Genomic DNA, 18,005 nt, shown 5'->3' on the forward strand with positions numbered 1-18,005 from the left:
GAGGAAGGATGGGGGAAAGGGTCCAGGTGAGAAGGTTATGGAGTGGATGTGGCCTGAGAGGGGGAACATGCGGAAGACACAGTTCAGCTTCTAGGAGGGCAAATGTGCCAGGAGCCTGGCACACAGTGGGTGTGGCTGACAGAACATGTTCTGTGTGCAGGACGCGGGGTCGGATGGGGTGGTCATCCTTCTCTTGGGAAACAAGATGGACTGTGAGGAGGAACGGCAAGTGTCCGTGGAAGCTGGGCAGCAACTGGCCCAGGTAAGCACTTGGGCATCAACCCGTCTCTGTGCGTGGACTGGGCAGACACCTCCCTGGCAGGTGGTGGATAGGCATCACCCGACCTGGGCAGCTGAGAAGAACCCGTGGCCCATTCCTGCCCCTGCCCCAACCAAAGGCCTGTTCAGAGTGGACAGCAGCCTGGCCACCTCTCCCTCCCACACAGCCCCGGCCTCTGGAGATGCGCTTTAAGCCCAAACCCAAGGCTGAAGTGGCGGGCGTGACACTGAACCTCACTGTTGAATTAGCACATTCCCACACCATGTCCCCACCTGCATAAGAAATACCTTCAGAGTAAAAAGGTTTTAAAAGCTTTGCTCAAAATTCCCAATCAAATTTTAATTTTATCTCTGGTCTCTAATTAACGTGCTGCCTTCTAAGTTCTCCTATTTTAAGACTCAAATTCTCCCTTGGGATGATTACATCAAAAGCCCCACTGCCAGACAGTGAATACTATTTATTCATGAATAGCATTTAACCACATTCCAGAAAATCTGGAGAGTAATAAAAATAGAGGGAAAAATCACTCCTCGTCCCACCTCTCACACAACCGCTCTTGGCATTTTCATGCTGTATTTTCTTCCTGTTTCTCTTTCCACTTCCCATAAATCGTGAGGTCATCATTGTGGCTCCTGCTTGAAGGGAATTTTCTTTCTTTCTTTCTTTTTTTTTTTTTTTGAGATGGAATCTTGCTCTGTCGCCCAGGCTGGAGTGCAGTGGCACGATCTCGGCTCACTGCAACCTCCGACTCCCGGGTTCAAGCGATTCTCCCACCTCAGCCTCCTTAGTAGCTGGGATTACAGGCGTCTGCCACCACGCCCAGCTAATTTTTGTATTTGTAGTAGAGACGGGGTTTCACCATGTTGGCCAGGCTGATCTGGAACTCCTGACCTCAAGTGATCTGCCTGCCTTGGCCTCCCAAAGTGCTGGGATTACAGGCGTGAGCCACCACGCTCGGCCTTTTTCTTAAAAGTAGTAACTCATCCCTTTGACATGGTAATTTATCCTCTAGCAATTTATCCTAAGGGAAGACTCAGAAGTAATAATCCCTAAAGGAACACCTAATGGATACCCATGTATAATGTAAAATCGAACATGTTTATATGAGGGTTTTCAAATATTATTTATAAGAACAAATATTTGGCAGCAATTGGTGGTTAAACCGTGGATGTTCATGTGAGAGGTTAATATTTGCCATTAAGAATCCTGTCTTGGAAAAATATTTAAGGGTGTGGGGTAAATGCTTACAATATAATAGAAAATCATATAAGCAGCTGCAAATCTAGATATAGGTTAGATTGAAACATACGAAATTGCTGATATTTGACTGGGGCTTGCCACAAATAGCAATTTCGTATGGTTTAACCTAACTGTACAGGACATTTAGCCCCCACCCCGTAAAAGGGTTTTATAAAACAGAACGGCAATATCTACCCAAACACTTACAGCAGTGGTTTAGATATTGAGCTGGTACTTTCTTATACTGTATGTTCCAATATTCCCCCAATGAAATATTTCTGAAATTAAAAAACATAACTAACATTTATAAAACGTCTCCAGAGGCATTTCTCCAAGTTGGGATGCAGGCTTCCCACGCCACTCCAAAGGCTGTGAAATGTCTCTTCAATGCCTTCCTTGACACCTTGGCCAGCCGGGGTGAAGGGACAGCGGGCAAAGGGCTCCAGCCAGGGACCGTGGCCCACGCTGAGATGGGGCTGTCTTGCTCGCCACTGAGGTCGGCTTAGGGATGCATTGGGACTCTGATGGCCGGGACTTTAGTGGCGGGGTATGGCCTGGCCTTTCAGTTGTCTCTCCCAAGGCACATATGCCCCTCCCTGTCTGGCCTGCAGGAACTGGGGGTCTATTTTGGGGAGTGCAGTGCCGCCTTGGGTTACAACATCCTGGAGCCTGTAGTAAACCTGGCCAGGTAAGTGCTGCCCGCCCCCTGCCGCCCCCACGCCCCCTTGCAGAATCCTCTGGGACACCTCCAGCCCCACTCTTGACTCCCGGGTGGGACCGGAAGGCCCATTCTGAGGAAATGGGTCAGGGAAGCACCTAGTTAAAGACCTGGGCTCACCAGTCTGAGGGGAGAGAGAGCCCTGCACTGAGAGTCTCCTGACTCCAGCTCTGCCATTCCCATTCGCTGAATCACCCCCCACAGGCACTTAGGCTCTCTGAGCCTCAGTTTTTTCATTTGCAAAGAGGGCTGAGAAAAGAAGTGTCTCTCTTCTGCTCCCAACCTTCCAGTAGCTTCCATTAAAATCCAAATGCTTTGCCATGGCCTGCAGCATCTCTAGTGCCATCTCCCCCACCCCTACACACACACATTCACTCACACCCACACACACACACTCGCTAAGTTCCAGCCACTCAGAGACTCCCTCCCTGATCACCCACCCCCATCACTATTTTGGATCACAGCCCCTGTTTCTGTCCTTCATGGCCCTTCTTGACATGACACATATTAATGATATATGCATTTATCTGTTTTCTTGTTGTCCAGGAAGGCAGGGCCATGTCTGTTTTGTTCAGCCCCTCTCCCCATACCTGGGACCTAGGTGCTCCATAAATGAATAAAATGAGTAAGGGATGAGGGGAGCTAGATCAGATGAGCACCATCTGGCACACAGTAAATATATCATGAAGAAATGAATGGACTTCTTTTGCTTCCCCAGCCTCCAAGCTCTCTCTTGGCACTGAGCCATAGCCCTCTGCCCGGGATGCACCTCCCCAACCCTTTCTGCTGGCAAACCTTGTCCATGGCTCAGTTTTCAGTTCGGTCACCATCTCCTTCCTCCCCAGATTCCTCCAGGACCTGGTGTGAAGTCCGTGTGTACCTCCCCATCATTCCTGGGCTGCAGTCACCCCTTTTCCTGTCTGTCTCTCTCACTACTCAAGGGAGGGAATGGTGGCTTCTTTGTCATAGTCAGAGTCCTGCACAGTGCCCGGCACATAGTAGGCCAGAAATAGAAGGTCAAAGTCTCAGTGACTCAATTCCTTGGGTCTCATGTGGAATGCAGGGCAGGGGCAGAGCTGGTGTGGGGGTTGCGGGTGCAGCCTCCCAGCCCCCAGCTGCACCCATGGGCCCATCCGTGCTGCCCCTAGGAGGTGAGAGAGAGGACTGATGCCTGGCACTGTCACATAGGTCACTCAGGATGCAAGAAGAAGGCCTGAAGGACTTGCTGGTGGAGGTGGCCCCCAAAAGGCCGCCCAAGAGATTCGGCTGTTGCTCCTGATCACCTGTCCTGTCCCGGGTAGGATGGACACCCGTGGGGTTTCCTGTCCCTCAGCTCCTGTCCTTTGTTCCTGGACAGCAGTGACACAGAGGACCAGCTTGGAGGTTCAGGAAAACCCTTCTCAACTCAGGACTCGGATCCCAGAGCAGGGCCGCATCATCCAAAGGAGGGCTTTGCTGAGTGATCAAGGCTTGGGGGGCAGGGGTATAACAAAACACCCCAAAGAAAGAAAAAGTCTAGAAAAACGACTTAAGGAAAATACACCAAAATATTGGCCACACATCTGTGGGTGTAAAATTATAGGGAGAATGTTGGGGGGTGGGGTGTTACTTTCCATTTTACACATACTTGTATTTTCAGATTTTCAGCAATAACGGTATTCAATACATAATCAGAAAAAAGAGATGTGGAGGAGGAAGAGAGAAACTTCCCAAGGAGCTCCCTTGGGTGCTGCTGGCTCCTAATTGGTGTACCCTGTTAATCACAAGTTGCTCGGTGTTAGAGCGGTCCTTCTGTGCTCTTCCTGGCAGGGCGCTGTTGGCCTGGTCTCCCTCGCTGTTACTATTTGCAAGCATGGGCTTTCTTCCCAGCACAATCCAGTTCCTGGGAAGAGTAATGTTCCGAAGCCCTCTGATATGCCCTGATACCCTCCTGTCTTCCAGAGCCCCAACCTCACTCCCTTTCCCCATGATACAAAACACACCTCCCAGGGGTCACATTTGGAGGTCCCGCCCCCTGCTCCAATGCCACGGTGTCCCCAAGCACAGGGCTTTGGCCTGAGTTGTCAGTCTCTGGATGCATTTGAGGGGCAGCTAGGGTGTGGCTGGGGGGGTCCAAGCAGCTGGGGAGCCTAGACTCAGAATCATTCACACACTCCTCTTTGGAGCTTTTGCGGAAGTTTCCAGAATTCCATAAGATTCACCTCCTGAATGGTGGCTGCACCTTGTCAGCCAGGGCTGGGGTTTCCAGTGCCCTCGGAGAGCTTGCTTTAGAGTCTTGGAGAGACTGCCATGGTCTGTGTTTGTATGTCTGTCACATCTTACCATCACCACAAATTGAATATACAACACGTGCCAGGCACTGAGTTTGTTTGTTTTTTGAGACAGGGTCTCTCTCTGTCACCCAGGCTGGAGTGCATTGGTGTGATCGCCGCTCGCTACAGCCTCAACTGTCTGGGCTCAAGTGATTCCCTCACCTCAGCCTCCCAAGTAGCTGGGACCACGGGCACATGCCACCACATCCAGCTAATTTTTTAGTTATTTGCAAAAACAAGGTCTTGCTATGTTGCTTAGGCTGGTCTCAAACTCCTGGGCTCAAGTGATCCTCCCAATGTACTGGGATGACAGGTGTGAGCCACTGCCCCCAGCCTGGGTTTGGTATTTTGTAATCCTTCAGGTACTAGGGAATTTCCTGGCTGAATCAATGGAAACCCCAGTTTCGTAGAGGGACAAGCAAAGACAGCTCAAGGAACAGAGTTACAGAGAGAGAACGAAGGAGAAAGAGGGAGCGACAGAGGGCTGTTGCATCACACAGTCTTAGACCCTGGCCCCAACCCCTCTTCTCAGTTCTGAAAGGAACGTCTCAGCAGCAGCGAGCCTCAGCAGTGAGGCACACAAGCAGAAGCTAGGTAATGTTTGGCAAAGGTGAGGTAGAGAAGATCCCAGTGTCTGAAGCCACCAAAGTTGAATTAGTTCCCTTAACGGACTCCATTCAACCTCCAGACTCCATGTGGACGATTCCCATGGTCCAGCTGATTCTTTTTTTTTTTTGAGACGGAGTCTCACTCTGTCGCCAGGCTGGAGTGCAGTGGCGCAATCTCGGCTCACTGCAATCTCCGCCTCCCAGGTTCACGCCATTCTCCTGCCTCAGCCTCCTGAGTAGCTGGGACTACAGGCGCCCACCACCATGCCCAGCTAATTTTTTGTATTTTTAGTAGAGACGGGGGTTCCACCATGTTGGCCAGGATGGTCTCGATCTCTTGACCTCGTGATCCACCCACCTTGGCCTCCCAAAGTGCTGGGATTACAGGCGTGAGCCACGGCGCCCGGCCCTCCAGCTGATTCTTTTACTGGGCCCTTCACTGATCCTTTTTACCCCAATGTCTTCTCCCATCTTGGGTCCCCTCCCGCAGCCCACAAGCCTGCCCCTGAACTGAGCAGTTTCTAGACTGTGGTGTGCTCAGAGAGAGAGAGAGAGAGAGGGGTGTGGGCTGGAGTGAGTGATGCTGGCCCTGGGTGAGGATGGGAGACAGGTCCTGTGTTGCTAATGGCTCTTTCTCTGGGGCCCAGGGACCTGGCAGGCACCAACATCTCTGTCCTGTGGGCCAGGGAGTTAATGAGGCAGGTAGGCAGGGTGTGATTCCTGGGAGAGGCAGTAGAGCAGACATAGCCCCTGTTGTTTGGGGGCCTGGTACGGGAGTGGCCCCCAGGCCTCCCTGTCTCATCTCAACTCTGCTCTGGCCTCAGGCAACTCAGGTTCGCAGGAGGTGGGGTTCTGGGAGAAACTCCACACTGCTCAGAACCCTCTTTTGGCTTTCTCGGGCCGGATCCATCTGCTGGGCAGGGCACAGCTGTGCAAGGACCACCAGCCTTTCCTGCTGTCAAAGGGCTCACAAGCCAGGGAACAGGACCCAGGAACCTCAGAGTAGCACAAAGCAGGCAACGACAGCAGCAGGAGAAACTCGAGGTAGACTTCAGGTGAACTTCCAGGCAAGTGGTGAGTTCTTGGGGCATGTCAGCCAAGGGGGCTCTGGCTTAGGCTTAGCCAGAGTCTGATTAAGAAAAGGAGGGTGGGACTGGGCTGATGGGACTCAGGCTGTGGAGTGAGAAAGGAGGGCATGGGGAGAGAATGAAGGTTGGGCAGGAGCTCTAAGAGAAGAGGGCTTTTGGGAACTGAGGCTGAGCAGGGGCAGAATGACATCCCTCCTTTACCCAGTGCCTACCGTATGCCAGGCACTGTTCTGAGCACTTAGCTCGTGTTACTTCATTTAGCCCTCACACCATCAGGCGTGCTCCCCCATCTTACAGAAGAGGAAAGTACTGCATAGGGAGGCTGAGTAACTTCCCCGGAGTCACGTAGCAAGTAAGTGCTGGAGCCGGTGTTAAACCCAAACGCTGATACCCACAGACTTAACCCTGAAGTTATGCAACTGCTTACAGGAAGATGCGAACGCTTTGGGGAAGCAGGGGCCAGGTCCCTGAAGCCTCGTATTGCTCCCTGCCAATTCCTCTCCAGTAATAGTCCATGTCATTGGTGGGTGTGGACCAGGAAAAAGAGACGAAAAGGCAGTGATAAATGCCAGGAAAGTGGCTGGATGACAGCCTTCATCCAGGACAGGTCCTTCATTTCCCCTCCTCCTGCCGTCCCTGAAGCTGGTGGGACCCGGGAGGGTGGCCGACATCAGAAGTCACAGAGGCCCCCTCTCCAGTCTCTCCTCAGCTGCCTTCAGGCACGTTGCTGCCCTGGGGCCCCAGAGACCAAGCCAAGTTCCCCAGGCTGGGGCTCTGCAGGAGGGACTCAGAGACTCCTTCAAACCTGGCTTTGAGCCCGCAGGAGAAGAGTGTCTCCAGCCCCCACCCCGGTGTGGTAGAAAAGGGGAGGGCAACTCCAATGAGGGCTCCTCTGCTGTGTCTTGTTTGCTGCTGGATTCCTGGAATCTAGTCCAGAGCAAATGCTCAGGAAATATGTACTGAGTTAGCAGGCAAGCCTCTCTCCAGCTAAAGCTCCCGGGCCCTGGCCTGGCCTGGAGGGCGGCCAATGGTGACGTCAGCCACTGGGCTGGCTCTAGGATGTCTACATCCCATCTTCTAGCCAGAGTCCTCCCAATCGGGGACTCCCCCTGCCCTTGACATGTGGGACAGAGTCGGGGTGAGAAGAAAGGTCTGACCACTAGGTGCAGACTCCCCCACCCTGCAAGGGGCCTGCACAGCATAACCTAGAGGGCAGTGATTCCCAAGCTGGTCTGCCCTTAGAATTATTTGGGATCTTTCAAAAATGCCAAAGCCCAGACCAACTATGTCATGTCTCTGGGGGTGGGACCCAGGCTTCTGTATTTCTGAAACTCCCCAGGTGATCCCAAAGTGCAGAGAAGCTTGGAAACCACTGGGAGGGGCTTCACACCTTCTCAAAGCCCTTTCAGACACACTTTTCCATTTGAACCTCAAATTAAACCTGCTTGTTTCACAGGGCAGGGTTTTTGTTTGTCAAAAAATAGATACATATGTGTGTGTGTATGTATGCACATATATATTTATCAGATTATGAAAGAAATGTGTACTCCCTGCAGAAATTTTAGAAATACATTTTAAAGAAGAAAATGAAAATTACCCTAGTCTTACCACTTATGATAGTTACTATTGACGTCTGTTTTATTTCTTTTATTTCCTTGCTTTCTTATAGCTGAGGAAACTGAGGTAGAGAAACATTAAGTAACTCTCCCAGGGGCCAGGTGCGATGGCGCATGCTTGTAATCCCAGCACTTTGGGAGGCCGAGGCATGAGAATCGCTTGAATCCAGGAGGCGGAGGTTGCAGTGAGTCAAGATCTCACTCCAGCCTGGGTGATAGAGTGAGATTCTGTTTCTAAATAAATAAATAAATAAATAACTCCCAGGATACTGGAGCTAGCAAGTAGCAGAGGCAGGATTTGAACCCAGGGTACTGATGGAGTCCATCCCATGGGGTTGTCATGAGGTCTGCAGGGGCTAATGTGTGCCAAGGACAGGCATTATCTCGGCCCACTACATGCAGGGGTCTTTGAAAAATAGAGGCTCAGCAGGAACAGGGAAGGCGGCCTTTGGGGCTGGCTGGTTTCTACTTTGTCCTTGTGTGTCTGAAACAGGAGAATGGAGCCCAATGCTACGTTCACCACTCAGCTCACGGCCACACCTGAGCGACTGCTCCGACTCATCTTTGCTGGGGTCTGTAGCCTCATCCTGCTGGTGGGGCTGTCAGCTAATGGGCTCATGCTGCTGGTGGTGGGCCGGGGTCCGGGCTCCCCCCACCCGCTCCACGCCCTGACCCACAGCCTTATGATGAACATCACGCTATCTGACCTGCTCTTCGTGGCCTGCGTGGTGCCTGTGCTGCTGCTGAGCTTCCTGCAGCACAACTGGTGGCTGGGCCCTGCCATCTGCACCATTAGCCAGGCCACCAACACAGCCACCACGTTCTGCATCTTCTATAGCATGGTGGCCACGGCTCTCCTGCGCCCTGTGGCTGTGGCCTGGCCTGACCTGGCCTTCCCAGCTGGCTGGGGCACCCGCTTGCTGCTCCGTGGGGCCATGTGGGCCCTGGGCCTTACAGCATCCCTGCCGAACTGGCTGTTCCAGAGGGTGGCAGTGGAGGAGGAGATGGCGGGGGCTCCCGAGACCCAGACCTGTCTCTTGCTCCTGAGCCCTGCTGGGACCTCCTGCTACTTCAGCCTGCTGGGAGCCCTGGCCTTCCTGCCATGCATGCTGGGGCTGGGCTGCTCTTTCAGCCATGTGAGCTGGCTCCTGTGGACCCAGCCCCAAAGGTCCCATGGGAGAGAGCATCCAGGAGCATTAAGAGAACACAGGGCTCATCCTTGTGGTGCTGGTGGTTTTTGTGCTGATGTGGGGACCCTGCTCCATGCTGGGCTATGTGGCAGCCATGGGCCACCTGCCTGCCACACCGGCTGCTTTTGTGGCCTCCAGCCTCTGCACCATCGTGGCCTACTCCAATTGAGCTGTCAGCCCTATCCTCTGCTTCTACCTCTCCCGCCCCTTCCAGGCAGGACTCAGGGACCTCTTCTGCAGGCCGATGATGGCCAGACATCCCAGAGGTGTGGGAGTGGCAGCCTCAGTGGTGGCGACTGTCCAGCCTGGCCATGACAGGGCCTCAGGAGGCCTGTGGGGTCTGGCAGGGGTCTAAAAGTATAGGCTGATGGATGGGCTGAGATTCAAGGGAGATGGGAAGACCCTTAGGGACCTGACAGCCCACCCCCTCTATTTTACCAGTGGAGAGACTGAGACCCAGAGGGCAGATGGCCCAACCAAGGTCACAAAGCAACTAAATGGCTCAGCTAGATCTCACATCTCTAAGTAACCAGATGGATCCTCCCACTGCACCTTCAGGCTCAGATCTCTGTAGGCTCCACTGCTCTCTAATTGTGTGATCTTGAGCCTCTGTGTCTCAGTGTTCTCATCTGGAAAATGGGATGATGATAGTACCTACCTTCTTCACAGGGTTGTTATGAAGATGAATTTGCTAAACACATGTAAAGTGCTTAGAAGGATGCTTAGTAAGTGCATATGTGTGCTGGTCATTGCTACTATTATTATTTTATTTGTATTAATTCAGGGGTATTTGAGGTGAGTGGACAAGAGGAGGACAGAGGGGCTTCCAAAGGCAGAGAAGTGGGTGGAGAATGATCTGGGGGGTAACAGCCTAGGGTCCTTAATCCTGAAGGCCAGGAGATTGAGTAGGGGGAGCAGAGGGCCAGCCACAGCCTGGGGGGTGAGCTCAGAGGCAGGACAGCCTTTCCCCTCTCTGCCCATCCCTCCAGCCCTGTTCCACACACCCCTCAGTCCAATAGGGGGACAAAAATCCAGTCAACCATGCAGCCATGAGTCCGGGACTGCGAATGTCTGAAGCCCTCCTTTCTTCCCGGTGACTTCTCTTCCTGAAGCACCTGGGGCAGGGATCCCTGTCAGAGCCCTTTTCTTCTCTCCAGAGCCCAATTTCAGGCCTCCATTTTTCCCACCCTCAGTGCCCTCCCTCTGGCCTGCTCAGAGCAGGCTTCAGACTTCTGTTTTGGCCTGGAAACCGGGGAGATTGTCTCTACTGAAATTCCCAAGACAGCACGTTCTGCTTGGTGACGGTGTTACCAGCAAAACACACACACACACTGACTCTGTGATACAAAGCTTGAGAAACGCTGGGTTGAACCAAATCAAACTGGTCCCTTTGCTGTAGGACTTACCAGAGCCTTGAACACCCAAAAGGCCACTGAGACTCTCGAGAGGGACGCACAGCAGGCAGGTTCCCAAACTCCATGCCAGGGAGCCAGTATTCTGTGGAACACACCTTGGGAAAGAATCCACAAGATGCTACGGTGTCGGGCACAGCAAAGATGCTCTTGGCGTCCCGTCCCGCCCCTGGCAGTGGCTCTGCGCCTCAGTCCCCCTTCCAGGCAAGCACCCTCTTCTGACACTTTCCCACGGCCCCTGTGGTGAGGTGACATGAGCTGCTGGTTATGGGAACTTCCCTCCTTCCAAGCTGTGACCCCGCCCTGTTCCCACTCAAAGCGTATCAGAATGTAAGTCACAGGCGCATGTAATTATAGGGACAGCACCCATTTACTACAAAATCATAAGAAGTAAACAAGTCCCAAACTTTGGTATCATAAGAAGTAAACAAGTCCCAAACTTGGTATAATTAGTTCCAAATTTCTTGTGATGTTCAGGGTGGGAATGGCTGCCTGGAGGGCTAATCTGGGAACAAACTTGCCCAGAGAAGGGAGAAATCCCCTTTTGCTATGATCCTGGTCCCTGATGGCCACAGGGATTTATATGTGAAGAGGAACAAGAGGAAAACAGTGTTTCTTGGGCACCTAAAATGCAGTGGGTCCTGGACGCATGTCACATATGTCACATGCAACCTTATGTACTCGTCACTCTGGCCACGCAATGACCCTGCAAGGATGGGGGTGGTGGTGATGACCCCATTGCACAGGGGACGCCAGACTCCTCCTCATGGCACGGTGACTCTGGTGCCCACAGATTACCCAGCCCCTCCTGATGGCTTGGCATCAGTATCCCACGGTTGTAGTATTTCCTCGCTCACTGCCCCAGAGCAGGGGCACCCCGAGGGTGCAATTCTGTGTGTGCATCTCCAGCATGGTCTCCAATACCTGAGTGTGGCCTGGCACTCATGTTTGGTAAATACTTGTTGAGAGATGAGTGAATGAGTGATCAAATGCGACAAAGCAATCCATTTATTTTAGAGGAAATTCTGATGATGTTACTCACCTCTCTCACCTCCTCAATGGCTTCCCGTTTCACTCAGTAAATGCCAAAGGCCTCATCATGGCCTGCGCGGCCCGTGCATTCCGGCCTCTTCACCTCTCCAACCCCATCTCTAGCACTTTCCCTTCCTGCACTCAGCTCCAGCCACACCGGCCTCGCTCTCCTGCAAATGCACCAAGGATGCTCCTACCACAGGGCCTTTGCACCTGCTGGTCCCTCTACTTAGAGTTTCCTTCCCCAGATATCAGCGTGGCTCCCTGTCTCACTTCCTGGGGGCTCACCTCAACCATGACGTCCTCTGAAAGGCCCTCTCCAACCACCTCATCGAAAACATCACCCTCCTTCTCCCTCATGTGTCTTTAGAACTCTTGCCACCACCTGAAATGATGTCACTAGCCTATTTGTTGATATGTTTGCTGTGTCTCTCCCGTATTATCTGTGTGTGTGTTGTAAGCCCCGTGCGGGGACAGGGTCCGTGCTTTGTTCATGGCTGCATCCTCAATGCCTAGCACAGAGTGTGGCACGCGGCCTTTGCTTGTAAATCTCACTGAACCAAACAATTGAAGGAAGCCTCAGAGGAGAACTAGACCCTGTCAAACAGCAACATCAGTGCTATTTTTCAGAGAAGAAAGAAAAACTTCGTGCTTTACTAAAAGAACCAAATTTACTTCAGTTTAAGGCAAATTCCACACAGAGACTGTCTCAGAGACGGGCACAGAACCAGACACCGTAGAAACACCACCACCATGCATGACGGGGAAGCGGAGGCAGGCAGAAGATGGGGGCCTGGCCTGCACCAGGCACGGAGAGGTCAGTGGGCTGAGGAGCTCCATGCGGCAACAGGGACAGGCATGCATGACCTGCTCCCCGAGTGGGCAAAGGCTGGGTGGCTGGCTGGGCCCAGGAGGGAGATCCCCTTCTTCCCCACCTTTCCCACAGCAGGGGCAGGAGCTCGGGCTCAGATGCCAGAGCCCAAGGCTGAAGGACTAGGGTGTGTTTGGGGTGATGGGATGGGACAGGGTGACCCAAAAGCCAAGGCGGCCTCGAGTAGGGTCACATCGGTTAGGAGTAGGATGGGGGGAGCTGGGCATGGGATGAATGACCCTCAGGACGTCAGACCTAAAGGAAAACCTGGGGCCATCTGGTCAACCCTCTTGTCATACAGACACGGAAACTGAGGCCCAAAAGGTAGAAGGGCCTTGCTTAGATTCCCACATTAGACAGTGGGGGGAGGCAGGGCTCAAACCCAGGACTCCTGTCTCCTAGCCTCATGGGATACGGGGCAAAGAGCAGGAGCAGTGTGGGAACGTGGGGCTGAGCCACTCCTTACTCAGGCCTCCAGGTGGGCAGAGGCGTGGGCACCGAGGGCCCTGGGAAGCCTCTGGAGGGAGGAGGGGATCCCTGAAGCCAGGAGCCAACCATGGAAGTACCTGTGGGCCCACACCAGGGAGAGGCCTCCACAGGCCATCTGTGTGTCTAGAACTTGCATCGTACCGAGCTCGAGAGGCACCAGAAAGGGCTCTGTGCTGAGCAGCCTCCACTTCAGGCCCATCACATGGCCTACGGTCCATGATTACAGCACCCCATGGGTCCCCGGGGGCTCCCAGTGCATCCAGTGTCCCCGGGAGGGCGCACATGTTCAGGCCTTCCTGCAAACCCATCAGCTTCATGGGGTTCCCTGGAAATCGGGCTCAGGATAGACCACAGGGCGGGGCTCAGTGACAGGAGTAGACACCATGGGGGGATGGGACGGAGATGGGGGGCTGGAGGAGGCCAAGCCCAGGCTTCAGGGTGACAGGTAAGCAAATAGGATTGCCGGGGGTGGGCAACAGGGACCCCAATCACCCTTATTGTTTACACCTTCCTGGCTGGGTTAAAGCCAGGTATTGGGGAAGAAGAGAAGGGCTGGGTCCCTGTGTATCCCTCTTTCACCGGTACCCCCCTAACTCCCTGGGTTTGGGCAATAAGTGAGGCCAAGAAATTGAGGAGGGGTCTTCAGAAGCCCCACCCCCGGCAGCCTCCCAGGCACACAGATGTCCCAAAGGCCGGGCAGGCCCACTTCAGGGAGTCTGGGGCCCTGGCCTCCTGTTCACCTGGCCTCTCCCAGGCCCCAGCCACCTGCCTGCTGAGACCATGTTCAGATGTGCGTGTGCAGGGGGGATGCAGGGGGCGTGCGGGCTGGGGACTGCGAGGGCGAGTGGGTTGGTGCTGCGGGTGGGGGACGCGGGCGAATGCCCTGTGCCTTCATGTAGGACACCAGTTGGTCGGGGATCTCTGCCAGCACGTCTCGGGCCAGGCGGGCCATGCTCAGCACGTGGTTGCCTGTGCGGTCCACATAGTCCCGGAAGGGCACAAACTGGCAAGTAGGAGGGCAGGGTCAGGCAGTGCCTCCTGTGGGACCCTGGCCCCCAAAATCTCCAGGCCTGGGGTTGCATCCCCACCCCCCTCCCAGCCTCTGCTCACTTGACTCAATCCCCCTACCTTTCTGAATTACCTGAGGGACTGTATCCCCCAACTGCCTGGGTTTGGGCAGTAAGTAACAATAGTCATAGTCACTATTCTTTCATTCACTCGACAAAAACTGAGCCCTATTCCATACCAGGACACACCACTGAACAAGATTTCTCCACCTCGGCACTAAGCACAGGCACTCAGTAGGTGCTTCCGAAATGCCAACGGAATCCCTGACTTCTGGGGCACGTGCCCTCCTGGGTCTTCCCTGACCTGTCCAGCAGAGCCCTCTCTCTCTAGCCTCTCTTCATTCCTTTTCTCTCTGGGGCTAATCTGGCCAATGCCTAATGCCAGGCCCATCTGGCTTCTTCCCGGGGGTGCCCTCCATCCTGAGTGCCTCTTCTGGCTCACTCCTGCCTCCAGGCCTTAGCATGGGCCGGTCCCACCTCCCAGGTTGTCTTGTTCTGTTTTCCAGCCACCTATGTTTGGTCTCCACACCTGGGATACTGGGCCCCAATTTTTAAACCAAGGGGGTATGGAGGATGTCAGCTTTGTCTTCTGCATCTCCTAAGCCCTAGGGCCTCCTCTGCAGGGGATGAGTGGGGCAAGTGCTTGCGGAGGGTGCGTTCTTCCGCATGACTGCATGGGAATTCCCTGAGGACAAAGATCTTTCTGCTCATTATATTTGCATCTTTCATGGAGATGTTTACATTGATTCAGTTAACCGAGCAATGCCTATTCTTGCAGAAGGCTGCAGCAACACTAAAGACACTGCCTCGGCCTTCAAGAGGCAGAAAAAAACCAGAACGAGGCTGATCACAGAGGCCTGGGGGCTGAGGAAGGGCTGGCAGAGGGTTCTGGCCTCTGGCTGGGCACCCACAATGTTAGGAGTGTGTCCCAGATGTGACAGAGAGGGGCCCAGCCCAGAGCACAGCATGGCGGAGGACTGACTCCTACTGCCTTCGGTGGTGGCTGGGCCACTTTGGGGCTCCCAGTGCCTCCCTCCCGGGCTTTTCACCAGGGAAGCCCCCAAGGGGGGTGTGAGGTCCGCCTGGCTAGAGGGGCTCTTGAATTTCCCATGGGGCAGGCAAGGCCTGGGCTTCACCTGGACGATGTCGCGTTCAGCCAGCTTCCCCCGGGAGGAGATCCGCACGTCGTCGCCATCCAGCTCCACCATGGCTGTGAGGGGAGGAGTGTCACGGGAGGGGGATGAGATTAATGGTGGACCCCTGGGCCTGGCAGGAGAGTGGACTTGTCCTTCCATCCCAGGCCAATCCAGGGCTGAGACCATTGGCCCATGCCCCGCGTTAGAGATGAGGAAACTGAGGCCAAGGGCCAGGAGAAGCCCGATCAGGTGAGCCTCTGACTTTGAGCCCAGTGCTTTGGCTCACCACCCTCCCCAGACTCCCAGGGCTGAAGGAGAAAGAAGTGACTTGGGGCCTCCTCCCCACAACCTTGGGATGTGGGCGTGGGTGCACACCCAGACCTGACACACCCCGCCCTGAGCAAACAAATGCATCCCACACCCTGCACACTCACCCAGACACACACGCCCAGGCGGGAGCTCTCACTCTTTTGGGAGGGGTCATTCCCAGGGGACCGCAGCCTCTGGGGAAACATCTGGGGTGGGGGCAGGGGTGCGTGGCTAGGGAAGGAAAGGAGGGGAGGGCAGCAGCTGGACTCACCGTCGAACTCCGCCTGGCCCACGCCGACGATAATGATGGACATGGGGAGCTTGGCAGCCTGGGAGACAGCATGGGGGGGCAGGGGAAGGTTGGACCCAATTGGGACCCAGTTAACAGGAAGGAGAAACCAGGGGTAGGGACAGGAAGGGGTGAGCAGGAGAGAAACGGGAGAGTGAACATGGAGAGACACAGGAACACAGAAAAGGGGGTAGGGAGAGGGACGGCACTGAGAGATAAAGAGCAAAGGAAACCAGACTGCGCCCAGAGGAGAGAGGGAGGGTGGCGGGGGGAATGGGTCACAGGTCTGCTTTGGTGAGTCACCCCCATCCCCTCTTACAGGGAGACCACCGGCTCAGGGAGCCATGTTCCTGAGCTTCCCCAACTCTGAGCCTCCCCTCCCACTCCTTTGACCTGGCCAGGCCAGCCTGGGAAAGGGGGCAGCGGTCCTAGAGATGGGTTAATGAGGGAGCCACCGGAGTCTGGAGGGAGTAGAACACAGAGTGTGACTAAAAGGTGGGAACAGAGCTCACCAGACAGCTCTCTCATGATCCGGGCACCCCTTCCACCCCCCAGAATCCACTATCCAGCAACGGACTCTGCAGCCGGAGGCCAGGAGGTGGACGAGGGCAGTGGGGTCCAGTGAGGGAGGGAAAGGAGAAGCCACGCCCAAGTCATCTCCAAGCATTTCCCTAAAGTCAAGGAGGTAGGCACACCCCCAGGGTTCCCCTAACGGGGAGGAAGAGACCCCTCAAACCGCCTCCCCCACCACACACTCCTTGCTTACGTTGACAATGGCCTCCTTGGTCTGCGCCATGTCTGAGATGACCCCGTCAGTGATGATGAGCAGCACAGAGTACTGGGAGCCGTCCTGCACGGCCGCTGCATTCCTGGGTGGGGCAGGTGTGGGCTCAGGTCTGTCTGCGGGACCTCTGGGCATGTTCCCCTCTAAACAAGGACCCTGAACACTTTGGAGGGTGACAGCTCTTGGGGGAATCTCTTCAGGGTCAGGGCTCCCTGAAAGGCAAGTGCGTGGGAAGAGACACCCCCTCCCACCACCCAGAGGCAGAGCTGGTATGGAAACAGAGGCCTTGCGAGTACCTGGGGGTGGTGGCAGCGGCACTCACCTGGCCACGTGGGTGACCACGGGGGCAAAGTTGGTGGGGCCGTACAGCTGCACGGTGCGCAGGCTGCGGTGGTAGGCCTCCAGGATGCCGTCGATGCCGCAGCACGAGGGGTTCTCCTGGTTGCCATTCTGGGGGACAGAGGGTGGGGAGGCTGAGCCCAGGAAGGAAGGACAGGGGTGCACGATGTGTGGGAACTGAGTCCAGGTGGGGAGGCCTGCAGGCCTGGGCTCCCCCAGCTCTTCTCTGGTGTGGGGTGGCGGGGCAGGGGAGGGAGCTCCCAGGGCTCATCCTGAAGCAGTGTGTGCTTCAGGTGAGCTGGGTCCAAACCTGCTCCTTACCCGGCTCCCTGTACCTGTTCAGAGATGCCCCGAGATCCCTGGCTACTTCCCTCAGGGAACCTTGGGTAAACCCACACTGTCCTAAAATGACTGCTGGGTCTGAGCAACTCAGGAAGGACCTGTGGCTGATCTGTCCACGTGCATAATGGGCCCAGCACAGCGCCTTGCACCCTCAGGCATGGGAGGGACGTCTGCTGTGCCTGAGTGTCCCCAGCTCATGGGAGCCAGGGAAAGGGGTGGCCTGTGCAATCATCTCCACAGGGCCCGGGATGCCTAGATGATGCCATGCTCCACATCACCCCGGAGATCCACATCACCCCGGAGATCCACGTCATCCCATCTCAGCACTGACTCAGGGATACCCAACCCACACCACCTTGTTCACTTTTCTGGGGCCCTGAGGGATGGGTCAGCCACAGCTCGCCTCCACCTCCACCTGCGTCTTGTCAGGAACAAGGAAGCCAGAGCCAGCTGTGGGCAGGCAGCTTCAGACGTGGAGGGGCAGCATCTGTGATCAGGGAAGGGAGTGGATTTCTGGAGCCCCCCTACACACAGCAGGCAGTCTACCTCCACTGAGGCTGAGCCTTAAGTCCCTGGGCTCAGAGGAAGGGAAACGTCCCCCCACCCCCAGCTTGTCACCACACCCCCAGCCTGGTCAGTCCTCTCTCCCACCAGCGGGACCTCCTACCAGCGGGAACTCGTGGGACACCCTGCCATCCGGGGGCAGCTTGGCCCCGAAGCCCAGGGCAGGGAACATCTTGTCACTGTCGTAGTGCTGGATGATCTCTCCGACGGCAGTCAGCGCCAGCGCGTAGGCGTTCAGCTGGTAGGGGCTCATGTAGTGCAGGGATGTGGACTGTGAGGGGTTCCCTGTAACACAGGACATGGGAACCTTTGACCATCTG

The 18,005-nt window shown here is 55.1% G+C and overlaps 3 protein-coding genes across 5 annotated transcripts in view; 2 read left to right on the forward strand and 1 right to left on the reverse strand.

The window, feature by feature from the left end:
- The window catches only part of RAB44 (RAB44, member RAS oncogene family), a 35,292-nt gene extending 30,696 nt beyond the window's left edge, over window positions 1-4,596 (forward strand). The window contains exons 12-14 of the mRNA XM_024248359.3: window positions 161-262; window positions 2,131-2,207; window positions 3,426-4,596. Coding sequence (XP_024104127.3) covers window positions 161-262; window positions 2,131-2,207; window positions 3,426-3,516 — 270 coding nt within the window. The 3' untranslated portion in view covers window positions 3,517-4,596. The remainder of the gene's footprint in view (window positions 1-160; window positions 263-2,130; window positions 2,208-3,425) is intronic.
- Window positions 4,597-8,358: 3,762 nt separating this feature from the next.
- Window positions 8,359-9,061, forward strand: LOC100457806 (pyroglutamylated RF-amide peptide receptor-like). Its single transcript, XM_009241803.4, is given in 2 exon segments — window positions 8,359-9,027; window positions 9,029-9,061. Coding segments are annotated over 2 exon segments (702 nt in total).
- Window positions 9,062-11,595: 2,534 nt separating this feature from the next.
- Window positions 11,596-18,005, reverse strand: part of CPNE5 (copine 5) — a 100,358-nt gene continuing 93,948 nt past the window's right edge. For 2 of the 3 annotated variants that reach the window (XM_024248360.3, XM_054557438.2), the window contains 6 exons: window positions 17,789-17,970; window positions 16,763-16,890; window positions 16,423-16,525; window positions 15,639-15,696; window positions 15,059-15,132; window positions 11,596-13,858 (listed from right to left, as the gene is read on the reverse strand). In XM_024248360.3, the coding sequence (XP_024104128.1) occupies window positions 13,640-13,858; window positions 15,059-15,132; window positions 15,639-15,696; window positions 16,423-16,525; window positions 16,763-16,890; window positions 17,789-17,970 (764 nt within the window). In that variant the 3' untranslated portion in view covers window positions 11,596-13,639. Of the gene's footprint in view, window positions 13,859-13,892; window positions 15,133-15,638; window positions 15,697-16,422; window positions 16,526-16,762; window positions 16,891-17,788; window positions 17,971-18,005 lie in introns of those variants that run through there. The other variant, XM_054557437.2, reaches the window with a different exon arrangement.

This window comes from Pongo abelii, chromosome 5, assembly GCF_028885655.2.
Source record: "Pongo abelii isolate AG06213 chromosome 5, NHGRI_mPonAbe1-v2.0_pri, whole genome shotgun sequence".
Lineage (NCBI taxonomy): Eukaryota > Metazoa > Chordata > Mammalia > Primates > Hominidae > Pongo > Pongo abelii.